General features: G+C 44.4%; 1 protein-coding gene across 5 annotated transcripts in view; it reads left to right on the top strand.

Annotated features, from left to right (window-relative positions):
• LOC132772495 (protein sidekick-1-like) overlaps positions 1–27,415 on the top strand; it is a 1,018,253-nt gene that overhangs the window by 654,144 nt on the left and 336,694 nt on the right. For all 5 annotated transcript variants that reach the window (XM_067461407.1, XM_067461410.1, XM_067461408.1 and 2 more), the window contains exons 18-19: positions 4,375–4,490; positions 10,475–10,667. In XM_067461407.1, the coding sequence (XP_067317508.1) occupies positions 4,375–4,490; positions 10,475–10,667 (309 nt within the window). The remainder of the gene's footprint in view (positions 1–4,374; positions 4,491–10,474; positions 10,668–27,415) is intronic.

Raw genomic sequence — 27,415 nt, 5'->3', positions numbered from 1 at the left:
CCTTTGGGTGGGTCTTTGTCTTGACTCTTGTGGCTTGTTCTCGGACTTGCAGCTCTTCTGATGTCTGAGGCGGAGTCTCCATTGGCCTGTAGAGCCCAGTTGAGGTGGTTCAGTTCATCTTGGAGGAGGTGGGTTCGCAGATTATTTTTTGACTTGGGTGATGGTTGGAGTTTTTATGTAGATATCTATCTGTGTTTGTGGGTTTTCTATAGACGGTGTGACCCAATTGTTGATCTGGTTTGCGGATGACTAGGACATCCAGAAAAGGCAGTCTTCCTTCATTTTCTTTTTCCATTGTGAACTGGATGTTTGGATGGATGCTGTTCAGATGGTCCAGGAACCTGTTGAGTTCTTCTTCTCCATGGCTCCAAATGGTGAAGGTGTCATCCACATATCTGAACCATATAGTGGGCTTTTTGGTTGCTGTTTCAAGGGCTTGTTTTTCAACGTGTTCCATGTAGAAAATGGGTCTGTAGATAGTTTGTATGTTGTGTTTCCTCATCAGCTTCCATCTGCGGTCAGTGGTTCCCTTGATGTATGGCAGGAACACTTTTCCTCTGGGTGGATCTTCATCTTGACTCTCGTGGCTTTTTCTCAGTCTTTCAGCTCTTCTGATGTTTGAGGTGGAGTCTCCATTGGCCCAGAGAGCCCAGTTGAGGTGGTTCAGTTCATCTTGAAGGAGGTGGGGTTCGCAGATTCTTTTTGCACAGTCTGCCAAGGCTTTAAGGATTGTTCATTTTTTCATGGGTACATGTTTTGGCAAGACCCTTCCTAACCTTGAGCATGTTGTGGCAACAGAAGGGCACTTGCAAGTAGTTCTGTGGACCAAAGAATTGGGCCAACGCTGTTTCTTTGGGTGCAGAGGATGGGCAGCATCTAGATGGAATTGTGACCTCTGTTTTAGGGTGTGACACCATTCTGGCAATGTCTCAGTGACAGGACAAGAGCCTGAAAAGTGGGAGGGAGGTTTCAGGAAGGGCTTCTTGAAAATCATAAGAACATTATGATGTCAACAGGCAATATTTCTAAGGGCATTCTGGGAATGATGAACTACTTGCTAGGTATGTGAGTAGCACCAGATAGTCTCCCGGTCCCTGAAGGTCCTGCGATTAATCATACCCCGTGTGACTGCAGGGACCAGTTTCAAGTTGTGGAATTAAGGTGATAAATGGCTTCTGTTATTGTAGTCGTGTACACACATAGCTCATTCTCATTGCAACCATGTAGATGACCCATGGGGAAGATGTTATCTACTTGGGAAATCTTTAACAATTATGGGAGAGAGATTATCTCCAATTTTCTTCTTTCACATGCAGGTTAGACTACATCTGACCCATCATAGAAAATTAATACTCAAGTTTGTTGTCAATATACTTTATTTTTTAAGAGGGATGGGATTTAAACTGTTTTTCCCAGGGACGGCAGGAGGGCCAGCCAGCCACTCAAGTAAATGGTTCGGTTTAAGTCAGCATATTATTTTCTTTATTTAGAGGCATCGTCCTATCCATCTAAGCCTGCTTTTGTGAGTCATTCATTTGCATGGCAGAGATGTTGTACATTATAGAGAATGCTTAATCTTTGTGTTGTTGTTATTATTTATTTATGCAGAGATAAATAGTTGATTTGGGGATTCTAGTTGTTTAAAGCTTACTGCCTTTTCAGCTTCCGTTAATGCCACTTTTAGTGCACAACTGAAGTCCTGTATTAATTATAATAACAATTTTGCAGCACATAGAACAATGTGCATTAGTATAATGGAGATCAATTTTGTATTTTCCAAAGGGAAAGATCCTTCTTCCTCTCCTGGGAAGTCCTGGGAACAACTCAGAAATCAGAACCTAATTCAAATATATTGTTGAAGGCTTTCATGGCCGGAAACACTGGGTTGTTGTAGGTTTTTTCGGGCTATATGGCCATGGTCTAGAGCAGTGGTTCTCAACCTTCCGATGCTGTGACCCCTTAATACAGTTCCTCATGTTGTGGTGACCCCCAACCATAACATTATTTCCATTGCTACTTCATAATTAATTTTGCTACTGTTATGAATCCTAATGTAAATATCTGATATGCAGGATGTATTCTCATTCACTGGACCAAATTTGGCACAAATACCCAATACGCCCAAATTTGAATACTGCTGGGGTTGGGAGTGGGGTTTGAGAGTTGTAGCTGCTGGGATTTGTAGTTCACCTACAATCAAAGAGCATTCTGAACTCCACCAAAGAAGGAAACGAACCGGACTTGGCACACAGAACTCCCATGACCAACAGAAAATACTGGAATGGTGTAGTGGGCATTGACCTTAGGTTTTGGTGTTGTAGTTCACCTACATCCAGAGACAACTATGGACTCAAATCATGATGGATCTGGACCAAACTTGGCACGGATACTCAATATGCCCAAATGTGAACACTGGTGGAATTTGGGGAAAACAGACTTTGACATTTGGGAGTTGTAGTTGGTGGGATTCATATTTCAACCATCAAAGAGCATTCTGACCCAACCAATGATAGAATTGGGTCAAACTTCCCACACGGAACCCCCATGACCAACAGAAAGTACTGTGTTTTCAAATGGCCTTTGGTGACCCCTCTGACACCCCTTCGTGACCCCTCCAGGGGTCCCGACCCCCAGGTTGAGAAACACTGTTCTAGAGGCATTTCTCCTGACGTTTCGCCTGCATCTATGGCAAGCATCCTCAAGGGTAGTGCTGGTCTTGACCTACAAAACCCTATACAGCTCCGGCCCAGCGTACCTGTCCGAACGCATCTCCCTCTACGTCCCACCTCGGAGTTTGAGATCTTCTGGGGAGGCCCTGCTCTTGACCCCACCTCTATCACAGGTGAGATTGGTGGGGACGAGGAGCAAGGCCTTCTCGGTGGTGGCCCCTCACCCGTGGAATTCACTCTCCGGGGAAATTAGGTCATCGACATCCCTCCTCTCTTTCAGAAGGAAAGTAAAAACATGGTTGTGGGACCAGGCTTTCAGGCAATTTGGCGGTTAGATAAGGACAATGACGACCAGAATCGCTAGTACTTGACAATGTGGAATGAATTTACAGAGTCTGAGATGGCGAACACTGAGCATTAGATTGTTTTTATTGATTTTGATGTATATACTGACTGTTTTTAATTGTTATAATTGCTGTTTACATGTTTTATCCATTGTTATGTTTATGCTGGCATTGAATTGTGCCTTTTGTAAGCCGCCCTGAATCCCCCCTCGGGGGTTGAGAAGGGCGGGGTAGAAATGCATGAAATAAATAAATAGTGAGGTTTGTTGGAACTAGGAAAAAGGGTTTATATATCTGTGGAATGACCAGGGTAGGACAAAGGACTTTTGTCTGCTGGAGCTAGGTGTGAATGTTTCAACTGACCACCTTGATTAGAATTTGATTGCCTGGCAGTGCCTGGAGCAATCTTTTGTTGAGAGGTGATTAGATGTCCTTGTTTGTTTCCTCTCTGTTGTTGTGCTGTTCTAATTTTAGAGGCACTGCCCGACAATCAAATGCTAATCAAGGTGGTCAGTTGAAACATTCACACCTAGCTCCAGCAGACAAAAGTCCTTTGTCCCACCCTGGTCATTCCACAGATATATAAACCCCTTTTCCTAGTTCCAACAGACCTCACTACCTCTGAGGATGGTTGCCATAGATGCAGGCGAAACGTCAGGAGAAATGCCTCTAGAACATGGCTTATAGCCCGAAAAAACCTACAACAACCTAATTCAAATATCTTTAGCTCTTCTGTTGCACAGACTATTTTTCCATGTCTTATTCCAACTCTTTTGTCACATCTTGCCTGATCAAGAGATCAGGTCATCTCAACGTGTGTGCATTTGTGGTGCCCTTTTAGTTGGCATTTAGTGCAAAGGTATTAGGCTAATATGGCCTTCAGAATATTTCTTAAGACCAACCAAGCTACCTCTGCTTGTTACAACACACAAGCATTCATATAATAAGGTTTTTGGTCACTGAGTGAGGTTTTGAGCTGCTGCGAGTTTCTCTTTGTGAAGCTGCAGATTCCCATTACAGAGGGATGTCTTTGCCTTTCGTCATCTGCTCTTCTATCTTAGGTCTTTGGGGAAAGTTCAGCTATAGAAAAATAAGCCACAAAACCTATTTCATCCCCTCTCCTGCCCGTTGAAGGCATCGCCAACAGAAAAAAAGAGGAATAAGCCCATTATGTTTCTTTTTAAGTCACTGCTGAGTATCAGAAACATAAATCACGGGTCTTTTTTCCACACCACTGTTATTTCCTTTGAATTGTGAATGGCAGATAAATGTTTCTTCTTTTTCACTTCTCTTTTCTTCCATTTCATCCTGCCTGCCTGCAATCAATTTTACTTTGTCTCCTTCCTGGACGCCTCGTGCAGTGCCGACCGCGCCGCCGCAGAACGTCCAAGCAGAAGCCGTCAACTCCACCACCATCCACTTCTTGTGGAACCCACCTCCCCAGCAGTTCATCAATGGGATCAATCAGGGATACAAGGTTTGGATGCATGCTTTCTCAGTCATTTGCCATGTTAGAGCTCCCTTGTAGAATCATAGAGTTGGAAGGGACCGCATGGGCCATCTAGTCTAACCCCCTGCTATGCAGGGAAATGATGACCCACTTCTCCTCCAGAGGACAGGAGCAGAATTCAAAACGATCTTGACAGATTAGAGAGATGGGCCAAAACTAACAAAATGAAGTTCAACAGTGACAAATGCAAGATACTCCACTTTGGCAGGAAAAACGAAATGCAAAGATACAGAATGGGGGGCAATGCCTGGCTCGAGAGCAGTACGTGTGAAAAAGATCTTGGAGTCCTCGTGGAGCCAACAATGTGAGCCAACAATGTGATGTGGCGGCAAAAAAAGCCAATGGGATTTTGGCCTGCATCAATAGGAGCATAGTGTCTAGATCTAGGGAAGTAATGCTACCCCTCTATTCTGCATTGGTTAGACCACATCTGGAATATTGTGTCCAATTCTGGGCACCACAATTCAAGAGAGATATTGACTCTAAGCTGGAACGGGTCCAGAGGATAGCGACTAAAATGATCAAGGGTCTGAGAACAAGCCCTATGAGGAGCAGCTTAAGGAGCTGAGCATGTTTAGCCTGAAGAAGAGAACGCTGAGAGGAGATATGATAGCCATGTATAAATATGTGAGAGGAAGCCTCAGGGAGGAGGGAGCAAGCTTGTTTTCTGCTTCCCTGGAGACTAGGACGCGGAACAATGGCTTCAAACTACGAGAGAGGAGATTCCATCTGAACATGAGGAAGAACTTCCTGACTGTGAGAGCCATTCAGCAGTGGAACTCTCTGCCCTGGAGTGTGGTGGAGGCTCCTTCTTTGGAAGCTTTTAAACAGAGGCTGGATGGCCATCTGTCAAGGGTGATTTGAATGCAATATTTCTGCTTGTTGGCAGAATGGGGTTGGACTGGATGGCCCAGGAGGTCTCTTCCAACTCTTTGATTCTATGATTCTGCATTATTTTCTGAATGGGCTTGGAAGCCCTCCTCCAGCCCCTAGACCTCCACCATTAATACAACTCTGTAATTGAGGCTAGGATCTTCATTCCATTGTTATCAGAATTACAGTGTTGCTTGTGGAGCAGGCGATGAGAGAGAAGGCCCTTTCAGTTTCTTCTGGAAGGCTCAGTTGAGTCCTACACAAAAAAATTTTTGTTTATTTATTTACAGCTTTTATATTCGGCCCTTCTCACCCCGCAGGGGACTCAGGGCGGATTACAGTGTACACATATATGGCAAACATTCAATGCCAATTTTTGGCATACAAACATATACAGACATACACAGAGGCTATTTAACTTTTTCTGGCTGCCAGGGGAGCTGTCGCTTTCACCGTCCATCTGCGACACTGATGAAGCACTTCCGCATTCCCCGCATGCTTCCCCGCTGGAATGCTTTGCTGGAGTCTTTTTTATGGCCTCATAAATTAGTTAATTTAGCCTCCCCACACTTTAAGGTGGTACCTAATTTTCCTACTTGACAGATGCAACTGTCTTTCGGGTTGCAAAAGTTGACAACAGGCTACACACAATTGGTTGGAAACCCACTCCAACCCGGGCTGGCTTCGAACTCATGACCTTTTGGTCATTGTGATGTTTTGGTGCTAAATTAGTAAACACAGTAATTACTACATAACATTACCATGTATTGAATTGCTTTTCTGTTGATTTGTTGTAAAGCATGATGTTTTGGTGATTAATTTGTAAAATCATAACACAATTTGACATTTAATAGGCTTTTCCTTAACCCCTTATTATCCATCATTTTCGCTTATCCAACGTTCTGCTGGCCTGTTTATGTTGGATGAGTGAGACTACTATACCTCATACCCAGATATGCAGATGAGATATTTCAAAATTGGGTCACCTGCAATAGAATGAAAATAATGGTGACATTTCAGCTGTACCAGAAACTCCAATTTTGTTTGCTTTGCATTGAATGTTTGTTTGCAGTCCTATGTTTCAGGGACTCTGCAGATAGGTGGCTTCTTTTGGCTGCAGTCATAGGGCAAGCCGCCTGTCCATCATCATTAAGTTTTGGTCCCGCCCTTGCTCAGGGCAATTGGGAAGGGAAGGGAGCCATTTTTTAGTTAGTCTCAGCAAGGTTAGCCAATGTACAGGATGTGTGTAAACTTCTCCTGTACAAAAGCTTCAACCTTTAAGAATTTCCCGGGTTACAGAAATTCCAACAGAAACAGAAGGGAAAGAATTTCCAGGAAAACAGCCCTAAAGACCAAAGAACTCCAGCTGGAGAACATCTACTGCCTTGCTGGTAGGTCCACTCAGCATTCGAGACGCAGTTCGACCCGGTACCGGAGCCCACATCAGTAAGGGTTAGATTACAGTCAGCCTGGGAGAAGGTAAAAAGGGGATTTTCCTTTAAAGAAGAAGTTATTGAAGACAGTTGCCTGTCCTTCGTGGGCAAGATTAGGAATTCACCAGTTGCCTAAAAGCTTGGAATCATTTGCTTAACTTTACTGGAGACGAGAAGTTTCTGTTTGATTGTTCATTAATAAAAGACGTTGTTGTACTTCTCAAGCCATCTAAAGACTGTGGTGAAAACCTCTGAGAACTTCTCTTTGGGAGTCCTGGCTTCCTGCTGGGCAAAGGTTGCACGTCCTGTTTTAAAGACAATTATTTACAGGTCCAACACGCGACAGAACAGCCGTAAATCAGAGTTACACTAGATCTGACTAAGGCCTCCGATAGCGGCTCCAAAATGGCCCAGCAATACCAAGTGAAGTCCACCTGAATAAAGGCTGAAAAACCAGTGTGTTAAATCATGGGTTTTGCTGCCTTTAAAAATAAGTTCAAATCTCACGTTTCCATTAGGTTAGTTTCTGGAGTTGTTTTTGTACCCATTTGTTGTTTAAACTGCACTTCCCTCCGGAAAAAAATATCTAAAGTATTTCACGGGTTGATTCACACTTGTCAAGAGATAGTGATACCCTCGCCTGTAACTGTCAACATTTTTCCTTCACTTTTCTCTAATTCTTTTAGACCGAAACAGCTGTGCAGTTCATATTTCCCTTACAGATTCCTCCTCCCAAAAAAACCCTGTAATATAGATAGGGCAAGGAAGACATTTCTGTCACATCTTCTTGTACCACATAATTTTGTATAATGATTTATAAATTACCAGTAATCAAGATTTTGTGTTCCTGCTTGCCGAGCGCATTCCACCCGTGACATATTTTTCTGTGGCAAGTGCAGTCGGCTGCTTTTTATAGAACCGTTCGGCATGAAGCTCTTGGGAAGCGAGGAAACAGTTGTTGACATTTGGACGTTTCCATTGTGTTTCATTGATATAATTTAGAAAACAGAAGCAAGACTCTCTGGGTGCCATTATGGGATTGTTCCTTCTATTTTGAAATTCACTTGAATTCCAGCGAGTCTTTGAAGTACAATGTGACAGTTCTGTGAGAGGGAACAAGGGGTGTGTGTGTGTATGTGTGTGTTGGTGTGTGTATGGGAAAAGTCAGCTTTCTCTTGCGCTGCAAAGAAGCCAATTCTGGTTGCCTGGAGCTTGGGCACACTGGGTTGAAATATGAATTTCAGATGCTTACTCCTGAATATTTTCTATCCAGAAGTAGAGAAATGATTAGGTTCTTGTGGGTTTTTTCGGGCTATATGACCATGGTCTAGAGGCATTCTCACCTGACATTTTGCCTGCATCTATGGCAAGCATCCTCAGAGGTAGTGAGGTCAGTTGGAATTAGGACAATGGGTTTATATATCTGTGGAATGGCTGGGGTGGGGCAAAGAGCTCTTCTCTGCTGGAGCTAGGTGTGAATGTTTCAACTGACCACCTTCATTAGCACTTGAAGGCCTGGCTGAGCCTGGCTGAGCCTGTGTTAAAAAGGTGAACACTTTTGCAAAGATTTTCCCAGGCTCAGCCAGGCAATCAAATGCTAATGAAGGTGGTCAGTTGAAACATTCACACCTAGCTCCAGCAGAGAAGAGCTCTTTGCCCCACCCCAGCCATTCCACAGATATATAAACCCATTGTCCTAATTCCAACAGACCTCACTACCTCTGAGGATGCTTGCCATAGATGCAGGCAAAATGTCAGGAGAAATGCCTCTAGAACATGGCCCTATAGCCCGAAAAAAACCCACAAGAACCTCGCGATTCCAGCCATGAAAGCCTTCGACAATACAGAGAAATGATTACCTTTTTAAAGAAAGTAAGGCTTGGGCAGGTGCATGATTCAGGGTTCATGGTCCTCACTATTTTCCCAATTTATGGGCTTGAGCTCTTGAAAGCATAACATCAAGGCTGTGAGGGATCACATTTTTAAATCAATTTTTTTTGTTTATTTATCTACAGCTTTTATATTCCACCCTTCTCACCCCGCAGGGGATTCAGGGCAGATTACAGTGTACACATATATGGCAAACATTTGATGCCAATTTTTGTCATACAAACATATACAGACATACACAGAGGCTATTTAACTTTTTCTGGCCGCCAGGGGAGCTGTCGCTTTCATCGTCTATCTGCGACGCTGATGAAGCACTTCCGCAATCCCCGCATGCTTCCCGCTGGAATGCTTTGTTGGAGTCTTCTTTATGGCCTCATAAATCAGTTAATTTAGCCTCCCCACACTTTAAGGTGGTACCTTATTTTCCTACTTGACAGATGCAACTGTCTTTCGGGTTGCAAAGGTCGACAACAGGCTACACAATTGGTTGGAAACCCACTCCAACCTGGGCTGGCTTTGAACTCATGACCTTTTTGGTCAGAGCGATCTTAATGCAGCTGACACTCAGCCGGCTGCGCCACAATCCCGGTGCTCTTTGAAGGCAACCATGAGGTTGATGTGGCCCTGATGAAAACGGGTGTAACACCTCTTCTTTGTTCATGATTGGGTTACAAAACAGGCTATGCCTGGGCTTGGAACAACAAAGCATTCCCCTTCTCCTTTAAGGTTTCTGGGCTGACTCTTAGGGTCAGTTAGCACCAATTAACAGTGGTTAACCGCACTGAAGGGATCCCAGTTGGCTCTTCAGATAGCCTTGTGCTGTGAAAAGCAATCAGGCCAGCAAATTCTAATGGACCCTTCAACAACGTAGCTCACTCTTCTTGCCATTTGACATCAGCTCAAGTAGCAAAGGACATGCCAAGTACGTCAAATCCAGCTTTCAGGGAAGCGTGGTTTGAAGGAACTTGGCATCGCTTTCCTCCGGATAAGGTCAGCCCAAGACCTTGTGCTACCTGAGGCAAATCACAACATGACAGGGATATGAATAAAGCCCAATTAGGCGACTGTCTGACTTCAGCACTGGTGACAGGACAGTGTTAACAGGACAACAGGCTACTTGGAACAGTCGAAAGCTCCATTTTTGCCAGGTGCCAGGTCAAGAAGGTGAGATGGGCATGGAGCTTGGGGATAATGACGAGGAAGGTGCCACCTCCGTTGTCATCTTTTGAAACAGCCCTCTCTCTCTGCTTTCCCCAAGTTCCCTTAGAGATTGGTGGTGCAATGCCTGCTTGCCATCCCTTCTGTTCTGTGATGCCGTCTGAATTTGTGGGGCTAATGTGGGCTCTTCTTCTCCTGATCTCTGTTTATTCATTCCCCTGTAAGCAAAGCCCTCCTCGGTTGCAGTTATGGGAATATGTCACAGTTATGTAAATTGCCAAATCTCGCTTTAAGCACTATGTTAGCCACAGATTGTTCAAAAAAGAGAAATCCCCGCACCACTTTCGAGACCTGCTTTTTAAAATTCCCTGCCTGTAGCTGGAACTAATAAGCAAGCCCTTTCAGCCAGCACAACAACAAGGTTAAATCTGTATATATAACCATATTGGTGACAATTCTGTTTTGGTTATATTTGGACTTTTGTAATTGAGCTTAAAATGTCCTGGCAGGTCTATGTGGTCGGGTTGTAAATGGGAACCGTCTCTAAAGTGGTTTCTTTTTAAAAATCAGCTCCTTTCTCTCCTTTTGCCTTTCTAGCTCTTGGCCTGGCCCGTTGATGCACCGGAAACTGTAACTACCGTCACTATCACTCCAGATTTTCATGGGGTTCACAGTGGCTATATATCCAACCTAAAGAAATTTACTAGTTATTACACATCAATCCTCTGCTTCACCACCCCGGGAGATGGACCACGAAGTCCACCACAGCTCCTCAGTACTCATGAAGACAGTAAGTATGGAATTGCCCATATCTGTATACACAATCTCTATTTATTTATTTATTTATTTATTTCGTATCGAAAGCATTGCATAAATTAGTATAAAACTGATAAAAATTGAAGGAGCAGAAGTGGCTAAATATCTTTTGATGAAAAACGGGCAACAGAAACCACATCGTCTGTAGCCTCCAACAATTCTTCCTCTGTGCATGAGGCAGGACATTGAGGACAAGCATACAGATGTGGAGCTGGCTGTTCTGCTCCATAGTCACACAAGGTGGAGGATGCTTTTAGGTCATGCCATTTTGCCAGGTGGTCTTTTGATCTGCCCACTCTACTTCTGAGTCTGTTCAGAGACTTCCACGTTGGCCATTCTTGGTTTGACCCTGAAAGAAGACCCTCGCGGGGGGCCATCCAGTTGGGATTTCCTGGTTTAGCTGCCCACTGGGATGCCCTTGCTGATGCTGGGAGAACATTAGGAGGAGTGGAGGCCCTCATGAAGCTTTCCCTTGATTTGAGTCTACTGGGAGGCATACCTGTCCAAACGTATCTCCTTCTATGTCCCACTTTGGAGCTTAAGATCTTCTGGGGAGGTCATCCAGCTGGGATTTCCTGGTTTAGCTGCCCACTGGGATGCCCTTGCTGATGCTGGGAGAACATTAGGAGGAGTGGAGGCTCTCATGAAGCTTTCCCTTGATTTGAGTCTACTGGGAGGCGTACCTGTCCAAACGTATCTCCTTCTATGTCCCACTTTGGAGCTTAAGATCTTCTGGGGAGGCCATCCAGTTGGGATTTCCTGGGATGCTCTTGCTGATGCTGGGAGAACATTAGGAGGAGTGGAGGCTCTCATGAAGCTTTCCCTTGATTTGAGTCTACTGGGAGGCGTACCTGTCCAAACGTATCTCCTTCTATGTCCCACTTTGGAGCTTAAGATCTTCTGGGGAGGCCATCCAGTTGGGATTTCCTGGGATGCTCTTGCTGATGCTGGGAGAACATTAGGAGGAGTGGAGGCTCTCATGAAGCTTTCCCTTGATTTGAGTCTACTGGGAGGCGTACCTGTCCAAACGTATCTCCTTCTATGTCCCACTTTGGAGCTTAAGATCTTCTGGGGAGGCCATCCAGTTGGGATTTCCTGGGATGCTCTTGCTGATGCTGGGAGAACATTAGGAGGAGTGGAGGCTCTCATGAAGCTTTCCCTTGATTTGAGTCTACTGGGAGGCGTACCTGTCCAAACGTATCTCCTTCTATGTCCCACTTTGGAGCTTAAGATCTTCTGGGGAGGCCATCCAATTGTGATTTAGCTGCCCACCGGGATGCTTTTGCTGTTGCTGGGAGAACATTAGGAGGAATGGAGGCTCTCATGAAGCTTTCCTTTGATTTGAGTCTACTGGGAGGCGTACCTGTCCAAACATATCTTCTATGTCCCACCTCGGAGCTTAAGATCTTCTGGGGAGGCCCTGCTCTCGGCCCCGCCTCTATCACAAGTGAGGCTGGTGGGGACGAGGAACAGGGCCTTCTCAGTGGTGGCCCTTCGCCTGTGGAACTCACTCCCCGGGGAAATTAGGTCAACATCCCTCCTCTCCTTCAGAAGGAATCTGAAAACATGGGTATGGGACCAGACCTTTGGGTAATCTGGCAGAGTGACAAGGTAATGACGACCAGCATTTGGAAAGGACTATGGTAATGGTGAATGGACTTACGGATTTTAGAACTTGGTGAATGTTGGCCACTAGATTGGCTTTTAGTTGTTATTATATTAATTGAATGTTTTAACTTGTGGTTATTTTTGTTATGTATTTTATCTGTTGAACTGTTGGCATCGAATTGTGCCGGTTGTAAGCTGCCCTGAGTCCCGCCCCTTGGGGGTTGAGAAGGGTGGGTAGAAGTGCCTGAAATAAATAAATAAGTGATCGCCGTGCAGTGGGTGGCTTTCACAGTGTTCAACCTTTTTTGCTTACAGTTAGCAGCAACTTCCCATCACACATTGGGGTGTGGGGGGGGGGGGGGCAGTGCCAGCTAGCTTGTAGAGCTTTATCAACAGGTGTAGGTTTAAGACATCCTGTGATTATTCTGCATGTTTCATTCAATGCTATGTTCACTTGCTTCACTTGGGCAGACTTGTGCCAACCAGGGCAGGCATACATGTCAGTTGAGTAAGACAAGATGTTCTTACTAATTTTGGATCTGCACCCCATGCACTGCCAATAAGTGACCACAGGATGTTATTGCATGCAGCTACTTCATGCTTGGTGTTCATGCATTGTTTCCAATATGGTAGTGTTCTATCTAAGGTGACATCGAGATACATTCTCAATGAATCCTAGTCTTGGAGGGAGCATTGCAGGCAAGAAGTCTACCTTATTCCTCACAGCATCCCCAGCCCATTGGTTATACATCTTCTGATTGAATATCTATAATGGGAAAGAGACCAACTCACCTTACTCCTTGAACAATCTTACTCCATCCATGTTCAACATTTACACAAATGACCAGCCACTGCCAGAAGGAACAGAGAACTTCATCTGTCCTGATGATCATGCCATTACTACTCAAGCAGGGAGCTTTGAGATGGTTGAACAGAAGCTCTCCAAAGATCTAGGTGCTCTTACTGCCTGTTACAGGGAAAACCAACTGATCCCTAATCCATCTAAAACACAGACATGCGCCTTTTACCTTAAGAACAGACAAGCATCCCGAGCTCTGAGGATGACCTGGGAAGGAATCCCACTGGAGCATTGCAGCACACCCAAATACCTGGGAGTCACTCTGGACCATGCTCTGACCTACAAGAAGCACTGCCTGAACATCAAGCAAAAAGTGGGTGCTAGAAACAATATCATACGAAAGCTGACTGGCACAACCTGGGGATCACAACCAGACACAGTGAAGACATCTGCCCTTGCGCTATGCTATTCTGCTGCCGAGTATGCATGCCCAGTGTGGAACATATCTCACCACACTAAAACAGTGGATGTGGCTCTTAATGAGACATGCCGCATTATCACGGGTTGTCTGTGCCCTACACCACTGGAGAAATTACACTGCTTAGCCGGTATTGCACCACCTGACATCCGCCAATAGTGAAAGGACCAAGGCAGAGACATCTCCAGCTCATGCCTTTTTTAGGCATCAGCCAGCACGTCAACGACTTAAATCAAGAAATAGTTTTTTAAGATCTACAGAGACACTCGCTGGAGCACCACAGCAAGCGAGAGTCCAAAAGTGGCAGGCTCAAACCCAGAATGTCAATCAATGGCTGATACCAAATGAGAGACTCCCCCCTGGGCACACAGAAGACGGGATGACTTGGAAGGCGCTGAACAGACTGTGCTCTGGCACCACGAGATGCAAAGCCAACTTCAAGAAATGGGGTCACAAAGTGGAATCCACGACATGCGAGTGTGGAGAAGAGCAAACCACAGGCCACCTGTTGCAATGCAACCTGAGCCCTGCCACATACACAATGTGCCCTGCCACATACACAATCTTGCGGCAACACCAGAAGCACTCCAAGTGGCCAGATATTGGTCAAAGGACATTTAATCAACTACCAAGCTTGCAAACTCTTTGTCTTTTGTATGTTTGTTTGTTTGTTTGTTTGTTCTATCAAAAATGTAATACAACTGTTTGGTTGCCTGACACGATAAATAAAAATAAAATAACCTTACTCCTTCATAATTGACCCATCATTGAATTTCTCTTAATGTTCAACCAAAAATAAGATCTGATTCTAACTTCTGGAGCAACAGAATACAGGATTTTGCTGCTCCATGTAAGAGCTTTTTAGGTGTAAGAAGAATGTGTTTCCAAATCCATCCATCTTTCCTCATAGAAGTTTTTCTCTCCCATTAACCATCCCCTTGCCCTTCTCCCAAGCTGTTTTATGTTTTTACCAGATACTTGACCTGCAATGAACAAAGTTTATGTAACCCCAAATGGCCTTGCTAATTAGGCTGAAACCATTCATGAAATCGATTAACCAAGCAGAGAACCACAGCAGACTAAAATGTGCCTTTTCCGTAGGAGTTACTCTCTGTTGGAAGGGTATTCAGTGCATAGTTATAAATAATTTCCAGTCCTCCCTTGGGGAAATTATGTTGTTTGTCTAATTGAACCACAGTAAGTGGTTGCATTCCTTGAATTGCTTCTAAAGACTCAACTGTTATTAAATTACTGCATTATTTCCATTAATTGGCTAATTAATTGTTAAATCTCTAAGTTACTTTGCACAATGAAACAAACAGGAGTTTTGTGTTTGTTCGCTATATGCCTTCCAAGTGAGATGCCATAATTTGACAAGGGAATATCCGTATATGGAAACATATGTTTAACATGCACTTAGAAGACATGATTGTCCATGGTTTCTGAACATAGGTTTTCTATTTCTTCTGAAATCTTCATCCTCCATTTAGATATTATGATGTTAACCTTATGGACTGTAATTCATTCAAGACATACATATTTACATTAATCATTAGTACATTTAACATTTTTAAAAGGGATGTATTTGCCACATTTCTTAAACCAGACCCTCTGAAAGTCAGTACAAGATTACCATCGATGGTGACATTGCTTTGCTTAAGCTCAGCAAGTCTGGGTCTCCTTCTAAAACAGAGTCCAATCATAGAATCAAAGAGTTGGAAGAGACCTCCTGGGCCATCCAGTCCAACCCCATTCTGCCAAGAAGCAGGAATATTGCCTTTAAATCACCCCTGACAGATGGCCATCCAGTCTCTCTTTAAAAGCTTCCAAAGAAGAAGCCTCCACCACACTCTGGGGCAGAGAGTTCCACTGCTGAACGGCACTCACAGTCAGGAAGTTCTTCCTCATGTTCAGATGGAATCTCCTTTCTTGTAGTTTGAAGCCATTGTTCCCTTGTGTCCTATTCTCCAGGGAAGCAGAAAACAAGCTTGCTCCCTCCTCCCTGTGGCTTCCTCTCACATATTTATACATGGCTATCATATCTCCTCTCAGCCTTCTCTTCTTCAGGCTAAACATGCCCAGCTCCTTAAGCCGCTCCTCCTAGGGCTTGTTCTCCAGACCCTTGATCGTTTTAGTCGCCCTCCTCTGGACACATTCCAGCTTGTCAATATCTCTCTTGAATTGTGGTGCCCAGAATTGGACACAATATTCCAGGTGTGGTCTAAGTGGAATAGAGCATGGGGAGCATGACTTCCCTGGACGTAGACACTAGGCTCCTATTGATGCAGGCCAAAATCCCATTGGCTTTTTTTGCTGCCACATCACATTGTTGGCTCATGTTTAACTTGTTGTCCACGAGGACTCCAAGATCTTTTTCACACGTCCTGCTCTCGAGCCAGGCATTGTCCCCCATTCTGTATCTTTGCATTTCATTTTTCCTGCCAAAGTGGAGTATCTTTCATTTGTCACTGGTGAACTTCATTTTGTTAGTTTTGGCCAATTATCTCTCTAATCTGTCAAGATCGCTTTGAATCCTGCTCCTGTCCTCTGGAGTGTTGGCTATCCCTCCCAAATTGGTGTCGTCTGCAAACTTGATGATCATGCCTTTTAGCCCTTCATCTAAGTCATTAATAAAGATGTTGACCAGGACTGGGCCCAGGACGGAACCCTGCGGCACTCCACTCGTCACTTCTTTCCAAGATGAAGAGGAAGCCTTGGGGAGAATCACCCTCTGGGTTCGTCCATTTAACCAATTCCAGATCCACCTCACCGTAGTTTTGCCTAGCTCACATTGGACTAGTTTCCTTGCCAGAAGGTCGTGGGGGACCATGTTGAAGGCCTTACTGAAATCCAGGTACGCTCCATCCATGGCATTCCCCGCATCTACCCAGCTTGAAACTCTATCGAAAAAAGAGATCAGATTAGTCTGGCATGACTTGTTTTTGATACATGGCTATCCAACCTCTGTTTAAAAGCCTTCAAAGAAGAAGCCTCCACTAAAGTTGGGGGTAGAGAGTTCCACTGCTGAACAGCTCTCCCAGTTAGGAAGTTCTTCTTAATGTTCAGGTGGGATCTCCTTTTCTGTAGGTTCAGGATCTTTGTTTTCATTTTATAGATAGTCTTTCCTCAGATGTGTATCACAACTGTTCCAACCTAAATCCACTCTGCCATTATGTTCGTAGTGCTGTAGCTAATTCATCACTTGAAATCACACCAAATACTCTGGTGACGAGCTTCTTTTAACTGATGCGCCTATACACTGGTGCGGCACATGGAGCTTGGCAGAAACTACCAGAGCTTTCATTTCCCCGCCTAGCTTTCAAGAATCCAGAATTACCTCCACATTGTGATGAGTAATATTTTATGGAGGAAAGGTGTGATATAACCATATCAAATAAAGGTGATTGATTTCAGCTGGATAGGCTGAGAAACCAGTACCCCAAGGAAAACACAAAATTGACAATAGATGCAACCTTTTCACATTCTGGCACTTGTTCTGAAAAGTTTGGGCAGATGGGTTTGAAGCACCCCACGCTGACAACCAGGTATCTTGTGTTGGCAATTCTCCAAAAGGACAGCCTGCATATTTCAAAAGCCTTCATGGACTTCCTTCGGGTTTTGTTTTGGTTTTTTTATTGCTGCATTCATAGCATTTCCCTCCTTCGTAGTCTCACAACTTGCCAATGGACAAGTCCTGCGAGGGTGACACATAGCCAACTCAACCAGACATATATCTTGTTTTATATGTTTGTTTTAGAAAGACTGGGAGATACAAAATGTTGGCAGGGAAAGCGGTTCTGCCTGCCTGTCAACCGAAAGAAGATTTGTAATCTTAGTGGCATAATTCACCGTTCTTGCATACACACTCCTGTGAAGATTGTAATTCATTCATTCATTCATTTCCAGAGTGAGGTAGTTATCCTCCTCTTTAGGTTTCAGAGAGACTCGCTGACTCGCTTACTGGGAGAGGCTTACTTGTGCTGCACAATAAAAATTGGAGGAACAAAACAGCTTTGTATACTAAAAACAGAGTGTGACATCAAATATAATAGATTAGAAGTGTTGTGTGGGCCAGAGAGCAGTGTGTTTGACTTTGCTGCAGGAGAGACTTCCTAGAAGACCATTCCATAGTACCATTGTGGTGTTAAAAAATCCACATTTTCCTGTCCAGCTTGGATAACAGAATCATAGAATCAGAGTTGGAAGAGACCTCATGGGCCACCCAGTCCAACCCCATTCTGCCAAGAAGCAGGAATATTGCATTCAAATCACTCCTGACAGATGGCCACCCAGCCTCTGTTTAAAAGCTTCCAAAGAAGAAGCCTCCACCACACTCCGAGGCAGAGAGTTCCACTGCTGAACGGCTCTCACAGTCAGAAAGTTCTTCCTCATGTTCAGATGGAATCTGCTTTCTTGTAGTTTGAAGCCATTGTTCCTTGTCCTAATCTCCATGGAAGCAGTAAACAAGCTTGCTCCCTCCTCCCTGTGGCTTCCTCTCACTTTGTTGCTGACACTCAGAAGCTTTGATGCTGACACTCAGGACCTTATCAGATGCAGTCTCCTCTGTGTCTTCTCCTTGTTTCTCCATGTTGCCACAAAGCCCATCACATGACGTAGGGCAACATCTGGTGGGACTCCATAGGGTTTTGTTTCAGCAGCATGGAGAAATGGAGTGGCTTTCAAGGAGTATAGTGTCTAAATCCAGGAAAGTTATGCTACCCATGCTCTAGTCTGCCTTGGTTAGACCACACCGGGAATATTGTGTCAAATTCTGGGCACCACAATTGAAGAGAGATATTGACAAGCTGGATGTGTCCAGAGGAGGGCGAGTAAAACGATCAATGGATAACAAGCCCTATGAGGAGCAACTTAAAGAGCTGGGCATGTTTATCCTAAAGAAGAGAAGGCTGAGAGGAGACATGATAGCCATGTATAAATATGTGAGGCAAAGTCATAGGGAGAAGGGAGCAAGCTTGTTTTCTGCTGTCCTGGAGACTAGGACGCAATGGAACAATGGCTTCAAACTACAAGAGAGGAGATTCCACCTGAACATGAGAACTTCCTGACTGTGAGAGCTGTTCAGCAGTGGAACTCTCTGCCCCGGAGTGTGGTGGAGGCTCCTTCTTTGGAAGCTTTTAAAGAGAGGCTGGATGGCCATCTGTCAGGGTTGATTTGAATGCAATATTCCTGCTTCTTGGCAGAATGGGGTTGGACTGGATGGCCCAGGAGGTCTCTTCCAACTCTTTGATTCTATGATTCTATGAAAAGAGTGAGAGAGAAAGAGAATAGCAAGGATGCATTTAGACTAACCTTGGCCAATGCACCTTGGCAACAGCTCGGATTTTGCCCATCTTATCTAGTAACATCAATTCTGTCTTGCTTCAGCTCTCTTAGATTGTAAGGACACTCCTTCCCATCACTATCAACCCTCTTACCTGGCAATTCCAAGGACTACCCCTGCTATTCTTTACATGCCATAGTGGCTTGTGGGGAAAGAAATGAGAGTAATCTCTTGACAGCTGGCCAAAAAGGGAAAAAAAGGAAGAAGGAAGCAGTAGCAGCAGCTGTTGTAAGCAGAGAACAAGCAGCCTTGGGCCATGGTAGATGTATGTACTTAACAAATACCAGATCAATTGTGCTGGTTTAATGTGTGTCAATGGCATTTCTGAAGCCTTACAAAATCAGATTACTTCTGAAGCAAATAATCCAAGCAACCGTTCTGCTTTGCCATCCTGGTTTTAAGTAAACACATTTAAAATTAAGCAGCTTTGCAGACATTCAGTGGGTTAGACCATAGTCTGCGAAACACCCAGGGCAGAGAATCACTCCTCTGAGCAAAGAGGTCCCACCCAGTCCTTTCCCACCAAGCCTCTCCCACAACCAATTTGTGGAATCAGACTCCTTTAATACTGGAGTAGTAGTCGAAGAGAAGGCTGGTCTTTGCAGCCAGGCTGACTAACAGATGGTTACTCCTGAGTCATGGGGACAGGAAATCACCACATCAAGAAGCTGCTCATCTCGGCTGCATTGTCTGTTTTTCGTACCAGAGCAGCAGGGGTGAGATTTCAAATGGGAAGTGGGGAATTGAAGTGGAGAGCCCTTGCGCTGCACACCAAAGAAAAATGTTTTCCCTCTCCATAGGCTTTGATAAATTAGGCCCGGGAAAATGACGGGGAGAAAAATTGGAGTGTGCGATATTACAAATTGGACATGCTATGCATGCATTTTTTCTTGTTTATTTTTAAATAAGATTATTAAATTGCTGAGAAGGGAACACTTTAAAAACCCGTTTTGAAGAGAGATGTATTGGGAACAGAAATGTGCAGCTTCCTGATTTAATTTCTGAGACCTGGGTTAAGTATTTCAGTCCCAGCTGTTTTGAGCAGGTACAATCAAGGAAGCCACGTATCTTCAAAATGCACACATCCCTCAGTTGAATGGTTAGAGGGGAAGGAGTGGTCAGAAAGCTATGCCTGTTGCCAGCTATCAGTCTTGCTAGAGGAAAATCCACAAACGCCGTGGAATCTAATGAAAGCTATAGAAGGATCATGGCACAGCTCCCACAAAGTGTAGCATAAAGCTGATCAAATTGATGGTTGTTCATTCGTTCAGTCATCTCCGACTCTTCGTGACCTCATGGACCAGCCCACGCCAGAGCTCCCTGTCGGCCGTCACCACCCCCAGCTCCTTCAAGGTCAGTCCAGTCACTTCAAGGATGCCATCCATCCATCTTGCCCTTGGTCGGCCCCTCTTCCTTTTGCCTTCCACTTTCCCCAGCAGAATTGTCTTCTCTAGGCTTTGCTGTCTCCTCATGATGTGGCCAAAGGACTTCCACTTTGTCTCTAGTATCCAGTGAGCAGTCGGGCTTTCTTTCCTGGAGGATGGACTGGTTGGATCTTCTCGCAGTCCAAGGCACTCTCAGGACTTTCCTCCAACACCACAGCTCAAAAGCATCGATCTTCCTTCGCTCAGCCTTCCCTAAGGTCCAGCTCTCACATCCGTAGGTGACTACAGGGAAGACCATGGCTTTGACTAGGCAATGGATCTTGGTTGCCAGTCTGATGTCTCTACTCTTTACTATTTTATCGAGACTGGACATGGCTCTCCTCCCAAGAAGGAAGCGTCTTCTGATTTCCTGGCTACAGTCTGCATCTGCAGTCATCTTTGTGCCTAGAAATACAAAGTCCGTCACAGCCTCCACATTTTCTCCCTCTATTTTCCAGTTGTCAATCATTCTTGTTGCCATAATCTTGGTTTTTTTGATGTTTAGCTGCAACCCGGCTTTTGCGCTTTCTTCTTTCACCTTGATTAGAAGGCTCCTCAGTTCCTCCTCACTTTCAGCCATCAAAATTGATATGTTGTTGGAAATGATATGTGTCTGTAAAGCAAAACGAGAGAGACGACGACGGGTCTCTTATCACACCTGTGTGACAGGAATTTGAGTGAGGGAATGACTAATGATGGGAGAGACCGAAGATACTGGTAGATTTTTGCCGCCACCACCTCAATTTTATTGTTTGAGGAAACAAGGTGTGAATGTATTTGAGGTAATATGTGCCTAGGCGTCTTCTTTTAAGGTTCCTTTGCTTGCTGACTGGACTGTAAGGATGTTCAGGCTGACTTGGTTTCACTAAGTAGAACAGACCGAGGCAGAGACCAGTTAACGATGAACTAAGAACAGGTTTATTGAACTTTAAGAAGATGACAATTCATAAAATGAGAGGTACACACGCGTATTTTTGTTACTGAGGCTCAGGCTTACTAGACATAAGGTTTCTACAGAAGGAGTAGCTTTTATTTGAAATGAGTTACCTACTTCTCACTATTCAACCCACTGAAACAGTGTGTTTCTAAGATCAGTCACCTTGGCTGTCTTACAGAGTAACCAGACTTCCTCTAGTTTACTCTCCACTATAGGGCAATAAGCCTACTTGTATTCTTTCCTTAATACAAGCTGACAAGTCATCTCACTGACCCTTCTAGTCCAGTTTTACTGAAGCCCTTGTCCCTTTCTTTATTCCCTATCAGATCAACTCACTCAAAAGCTTCCTTCTCCCTGCCTTTAATACTTCTTCTCTGTTGAAATCCTACTCCCTGCTCTGTTGGAATCTTTCCCTGTCTCTCTTAGAATCCCTCTCTCTGTTCTCTCCGAACCCTTCTCTCTCCCCTGTCAGAAGTGACAGCCTTTTTCACTCTCACCTAACTCCTCCCTATGGTGCTTAAACCAATCAGGAGTTGTCTGACTCCTCCCCTTGCCTCCTTGCCTATACTAAGATGTCCGCTATTCTAAGCTTCCCCACCAAGATGGAGACCCAGCCTACTGACTCTAGTCGGCAAAGGTTAGAATCTATTGCAGTGTTGCTTTAATATTTTGTATATTTAGATGGTCTCTGAATTAGTTTTCCCTGCAGAGACCCTCCCCCTTTGATTCCCTATGCTGATTGCCCCCAGATTATACATCCATTTAGTTTCAGTGTTTACATTTCCCACTTCAACACTTTGACTGCGCCTAGGAAAAATACATAAAATCCACCCCGGGACTGTGGCACAGCTGGCTGAGTGTCAGCTGCATTAAGATCACTCTGACCAAAAGGTCATGAGTTCGAAGTCAGCCCGGGTTGGAGTGGGTTTCCAACCAATTGTGTAGCCAGTTGTCGACCTTTGCAACCCGAAAGACAGTTGCATCTGTCAAGTAGGAAAATTAGGTACCACCTTAAAGTGTGGGGAGGCTAAATTAACTGATTTATGAGGCCATAAAGAAGACTCCAGCAAAAGCATTCCAGCGGGGAAGCATGCGGGGAATGCGGAAGTGCTTCATCAGCGTCACAGATGGACGATGAAAGCGACAGCTCCCCTGGTGGCCAGAAAAAGTTAAATAGCCTCTGTGTATGTCTGTATATGTTTGTATGTCAAAAATTGGCATTGAATGTTTGCCATATATGTGTACACTGTTATCCGCCCTGAGTCCCCTGCGGGGTGAGAAAGGCGGAATATTTTATTTATTTATTTATCGTGTCAGTGCAACCAGTCGATTATATTACATTTCTAACAGAACAAAGCAAAAAAAAAAAAACATAAAAAAACAAAACAGACAAAATACAAAAATTGTGAGTTTGGTAGTTGATTAAATGTCCTTTGACCAGTATCTGGCCACTTGGAGTGCTTCTGGTGTTGCTGCAAGAAGGTCCTCCATGGTGCATGTGACAGGGCTCAGGTTGCATTGCAGCAGGTGGTCAGTGGTTTGCTCCTCTCCACACTCACATGTCGTGGATTCCACTTTGTAGCCCCATTTCTGAAGGTTGGCTCTGCATCTCGTGATGCCAGAGCGCAGTCTGTTCAGCGCCTTCCTAGTCTCCCAGTCCTCTGTGTGCCCAGCGGGGAGTCTCTCATTTGATATCAGCCATTGGTTGAGGTTTTGGGTTTGAGCCTGCCACTTTTGGACTCTCACTTGCTGAGGTGTTCCGGCGAGTGTCTCTGTAGCGACCAGAAGCGACCAGCATGGGCGAAATATAAAAGCTGTAAATAATAATAATAATAACAATGAGGGATTGCCTAAGTAGGTAAGTAAGTAAATCTAAATGCATCCTTCCTATTATTTTCTCTCTCTCTCTCATTCTTTTCCTCTTACACACACATGAATACACAAAATTCTTCTCACCACGAGAATCTGGCTCGGCAAAGCACTTCCATTCCAGCCGGCAGCCTGTGCCAGGTATCTGCTGCTTCCTGTGAGGGAGACTGTGGTGCTGAAAACCCTCTGAGCTCATCATCCCATCCACTTTGGATCGGAGGGGCTTTGTTGCTCACAGTCAGCCTCTCGAGCAATAAAAAAAAAGGCGAGGCTCGGCTTCCCAATCCCGGCAGGAGACTCCCAGCTATCTTTGCTGGAAATTTGAAGAAGGAAAGAATAAGCTCTCTCCTTTGAAAAAGGGAAGAACAATCAACTCCTGCCTGGTCGCTGCAAGAGATATCAGTCTTTCAGTGCAGAACACCAGGAAGCAAGAATAGCATCTGTGTTCTGGGTGTATCAAAACTATTGAATAATCGCTTTTGAAAAAGATAGGGTCATGTGTGATTTTCTTTATTTTGCTGAGGAATGCTCTAATAAAGTACAAGGTGTAGGTACAGAAATTAAATGGGTGTGTAATATCACGACACCAATTTTCCAGTCCCCTCACAATCCAGGCAGTAGAGCAAGAAGAGAAGTAAACAGCCCATCTCCCCTACGGCCAAGTAGGGGTGTGCAGTTTGGTTAAACCCCATTCTGTTTTCGGTATCTGGATTTCAGTGGATCCCTAGATCCATTTTTGGGAGCCTCCCAAATTCTGTCAGGAAAAAAAATCAGTTTTTCAATCCAGCAACTGAAAGATCCGTTTTTGTTCTGGGAAGATCCAGCTCATTGGATTTATTTATTTATCGTGTCATCAGCAACCAGACCATTGTATTACATTTCTGTGAGTCGCCCTCGGGCTTGAGATACAGTGGTATACAAGAATAGTAAATAAAATAAATAAATAGTAAATAACAGAACAAAACAAACAGATTAAAAAAACACACAGATTTTGCAAACTTGGTAGCTAATTAAATGTCCTTTGACCAGTATCTGGCCACTTGGAGTGCCTCTGGTGTTGCCGCAAGAAGGTCCTCCATTGCGCATGTGGCAGGGCTCAGGGTGCATTGCAGCAGGTGGTCAGTGGTTTGCTCTTCTCCACACTCGCATGCCATGGATTCCACCCTGTAGCCCCATTTCTTAAGATTGGCTCTGCATCTTGTGGTGCCAGAGCACAGTCTGTTCAGCGCCTTCCAAGTCGCCCAGTCTTCTGTGTGCCCAGGGGGGAGTCTCTCATTTGGTATCACCCACGGATTGAGGTGCTGGGTTTGGGCCTGCCACTTTTGGACTCTCGCTTGCTGAGGTGTTCCAGCGAGTGTCTCTGTAGATCTTAGAAAAGTATGTCTTGATTTAAGTCGTTGACGTGCTGGCTGATACCCAAACAAGGGATGAGGTGGAGATGTCACTGCCTTGGTCCTTTCACTATTGGCTGCTACTTCCCAGTAAATGTCAGGTGGTGCAATACCGGCTAAGCAGTGTAATTTCCCCAGTGGTGTGGGGCGCAGACACCCTGTGATAATGCGGCATGTCTCATTAAGATCCACATCTACTGTTTTAGTGTGGTGAGATGTGTTCCACACTGGGCATGCGTACTCAGCAGCAGAGTAGCACAGCGCAATGGCAGATGTCTTCACTGTGCCTTGTTGTGATCCCCAGGTTGTGCCAGTCAGCTTTCGTATGATTATGTTTCTAGCGCTCACTTTTTGATGTTCAGGCAGTGCTTCTTGTAGGTCAGAGCACGGTCCAAAGTGACTCCCAGGTATTTCATTGGAGGCAATGGAGAACTTAACGAGTCTCCCCTTTCCATCATTTTTAGGGCATCAAGTTTAAGAAACCACCCTTTCTGGGATCCCTTTTCCTTCCTTTCATCAATGAAACCTGAGTTAAAGACATCGGACTTAAGAAACTATCCTTTCTGGGGTCCTTTCTTATATTCTTCAATAAGACCTGGATTTTGTGTTAAAACACAAAAGAGACATGCACAAGAAGTGGAAAAAGGAAAAACAAGGAGGCAATAGGGCCTCTTTGAGGAGAAGATGGGGCAATGCTGACAGGGGATAGGGAAAAGGCAGAACTACTTAATGCCTTCTTTGCCTCGGTCTTCTCACAAAAAGAAAGTCATCTTCAACCTCAGCAAGATGGAGTGGATGAGGGATGAGAGGACATCCAATTCCAAATTGGGAAAAAGGTTGTCCAGGAATACCTGGCCGCTCTAAATGAGTTCAAGTCCCCTTTCAGGGCCAGATCAACTACACCCAAGAGTCCTGAAGGAACTAGCGGAAGTCATTTCAGAACCATTGGCAACCATCTTTGAGAGTTCTTGGAGAACGGGAGAAGTTCCAGCAGATTGGAGGAGGGCCAATGTGGTCCCAATCTTCAAGAAGGGAAAAAAGGATGACCCAAACAACTACCGTCCGGTCAGCTTCACATCGATACCAGGCAAGATTCTGGAAAAGATTGTCAAGGAAGTGGTCTGCAAACACTTAGAAACAAATGCAGTCATCGCTAATAGTCAACATGGATTTATCAAAAACAAGTCATGCCAGACTAATCTGATCTCTTGTTTCGATAGAGTTACAAGCTGGGTAGATGCGGGGAATGCCGTGGATGTGGCGTACCTGGATTTCAGTAAGGCCTTCGACAAGGTCCCCCACGACCTTCTGGAAAGGAAACTAGTCCAATGTGGGCTAGGCAAAACTACGGGGAGGTGGATCTGTAATTGGTTAAATGGACGAACCCAGAGGTCCTCACCAATGCTTCCTCTTCATCCTGGAAAGAAGTGACAAGTGGAGTGCCGCAGGGTTCCGTCCTGGGCCTACTACCAAGAGGATTTCTTACTATTGCCTTACTAGACAGAACAGCACATCAGCGGATGCTTTGGAGAACCTTCCTGGCCCTTGTTTATCCTTGTGGCATATATACCAAAGCAGCCCCCTTCTTCCTGTTTTCAGATATTGGGCAGCAACAATAGAATGGAGGGATTATTTGACATTTGGGAGTGAAAATCGAGCCACATCTCTAAGCTTAGGCAGCGGAAGAGCTTATTCTTGCCTGTCTATCCTCCACATTTTTGTTGTGATGTGGCTTCTTCTGGCATAAGATAATCGTTTTCTTTGGCAAGATTTCTTGTACTTACATTTATCTTAGGCCAAGGGAGTGTCACTCAGTGAGCAGGAATTTGAACCCTGATTTCCTGGGGCCCTGATACAATATTGCAGTGCATTGCACTAGGTCTCTTCTATATTTGCATGGCGCTCCTACAAAAGGTGATGTGGCTGGATTTTTCTGCTCTTTAAAAATGAGTTTTAATAGGATTTGAGGCACAACACTCTCCTCTTCTGCTATAGTTCTAAGGAAAATCCCTCTTCTGAAATTGAGCTTTCCAAATGAAGTGTTCCCTATTAGCTTTAGGATTTTCTTCAGGACCACATCAGAAGAAGAATCTCTACTTTGATCCTTTTCAATGCAATTTCCCTTTTAAAACCATGGCAGGCTATATGCATATGGCATTTTGCCCCAAGGTAATTGATGACCTTGTTTCAAAGTTTCATGTAGAGATTGAATTTCGTGTAGATCTAAAATTGGGACATTTTGGACCTCGCTGTCTCCGTGAGCAGGAATCGAGCAATAATGTCCCTGTCCCATCTTTTAGAATTGGCTGTCAAGAGAGGAATGGAGCAACAATATCTATTTCCTTCTGTTTCCTGCCTTTCTGGAGGTTGGGCATGCCCATATCTATTCTGTCTTTTGATATAGGAGCTCATAACAGTGACAAAGTATCGCATCCAAATTATTCTCCAAAGTTTTTTATCATCATCTCTTTCCTATACTTCTTTTCCCATTTACTTTACACTGAACAATCAGCTGTAACCGCCTGTATTTTTTGTTTCTTATTATATGTCTAAAATATTCTAGCTTTCTATGTCTTTCCATTTTCTTCATTATCTTTAATACTTTTCCATTGGTCACCCTCTTGGTGCAAGAAATCCTTAATATCCTCTCATAAATCCACATTTCAAATGCTTCTTTTTATATATCTCACCATTTTGATTGCTTGCTGCACAGTAGAACAGAGAGTACAGTACTCTTTCCCAAAGTCAAATTATAAGTTTTTATTGCACATTATAGTCTTCGTCTTACTCTGTCTCTATCCTAACTTTTATTGCACAGCTGATCTCCCACTGTTTTATTTAGACAAATTCCAAAGGATATATATTTGTCAACATA

The sequence above is a fragment of the Anolis sagrei genome, chromosome Y (genome assembly GCF_037176765.1).
Source record: "Anolis sagrei isolate rAnoSag1 chromosome Y, rAnoSag1.mat, whole genome shotgun sequence".
In the NCBI taxonomy this organism is placed as follows: domain Eukaryota; kingdom Metazoa; phylum Chordata; class Lepidosauria; order Squamata; family Dactyloidae; genus Anolis; species Anolis sagrei.
This window is presented reverse-complemented; position numbering and strand designations above follow the sequence as displayed.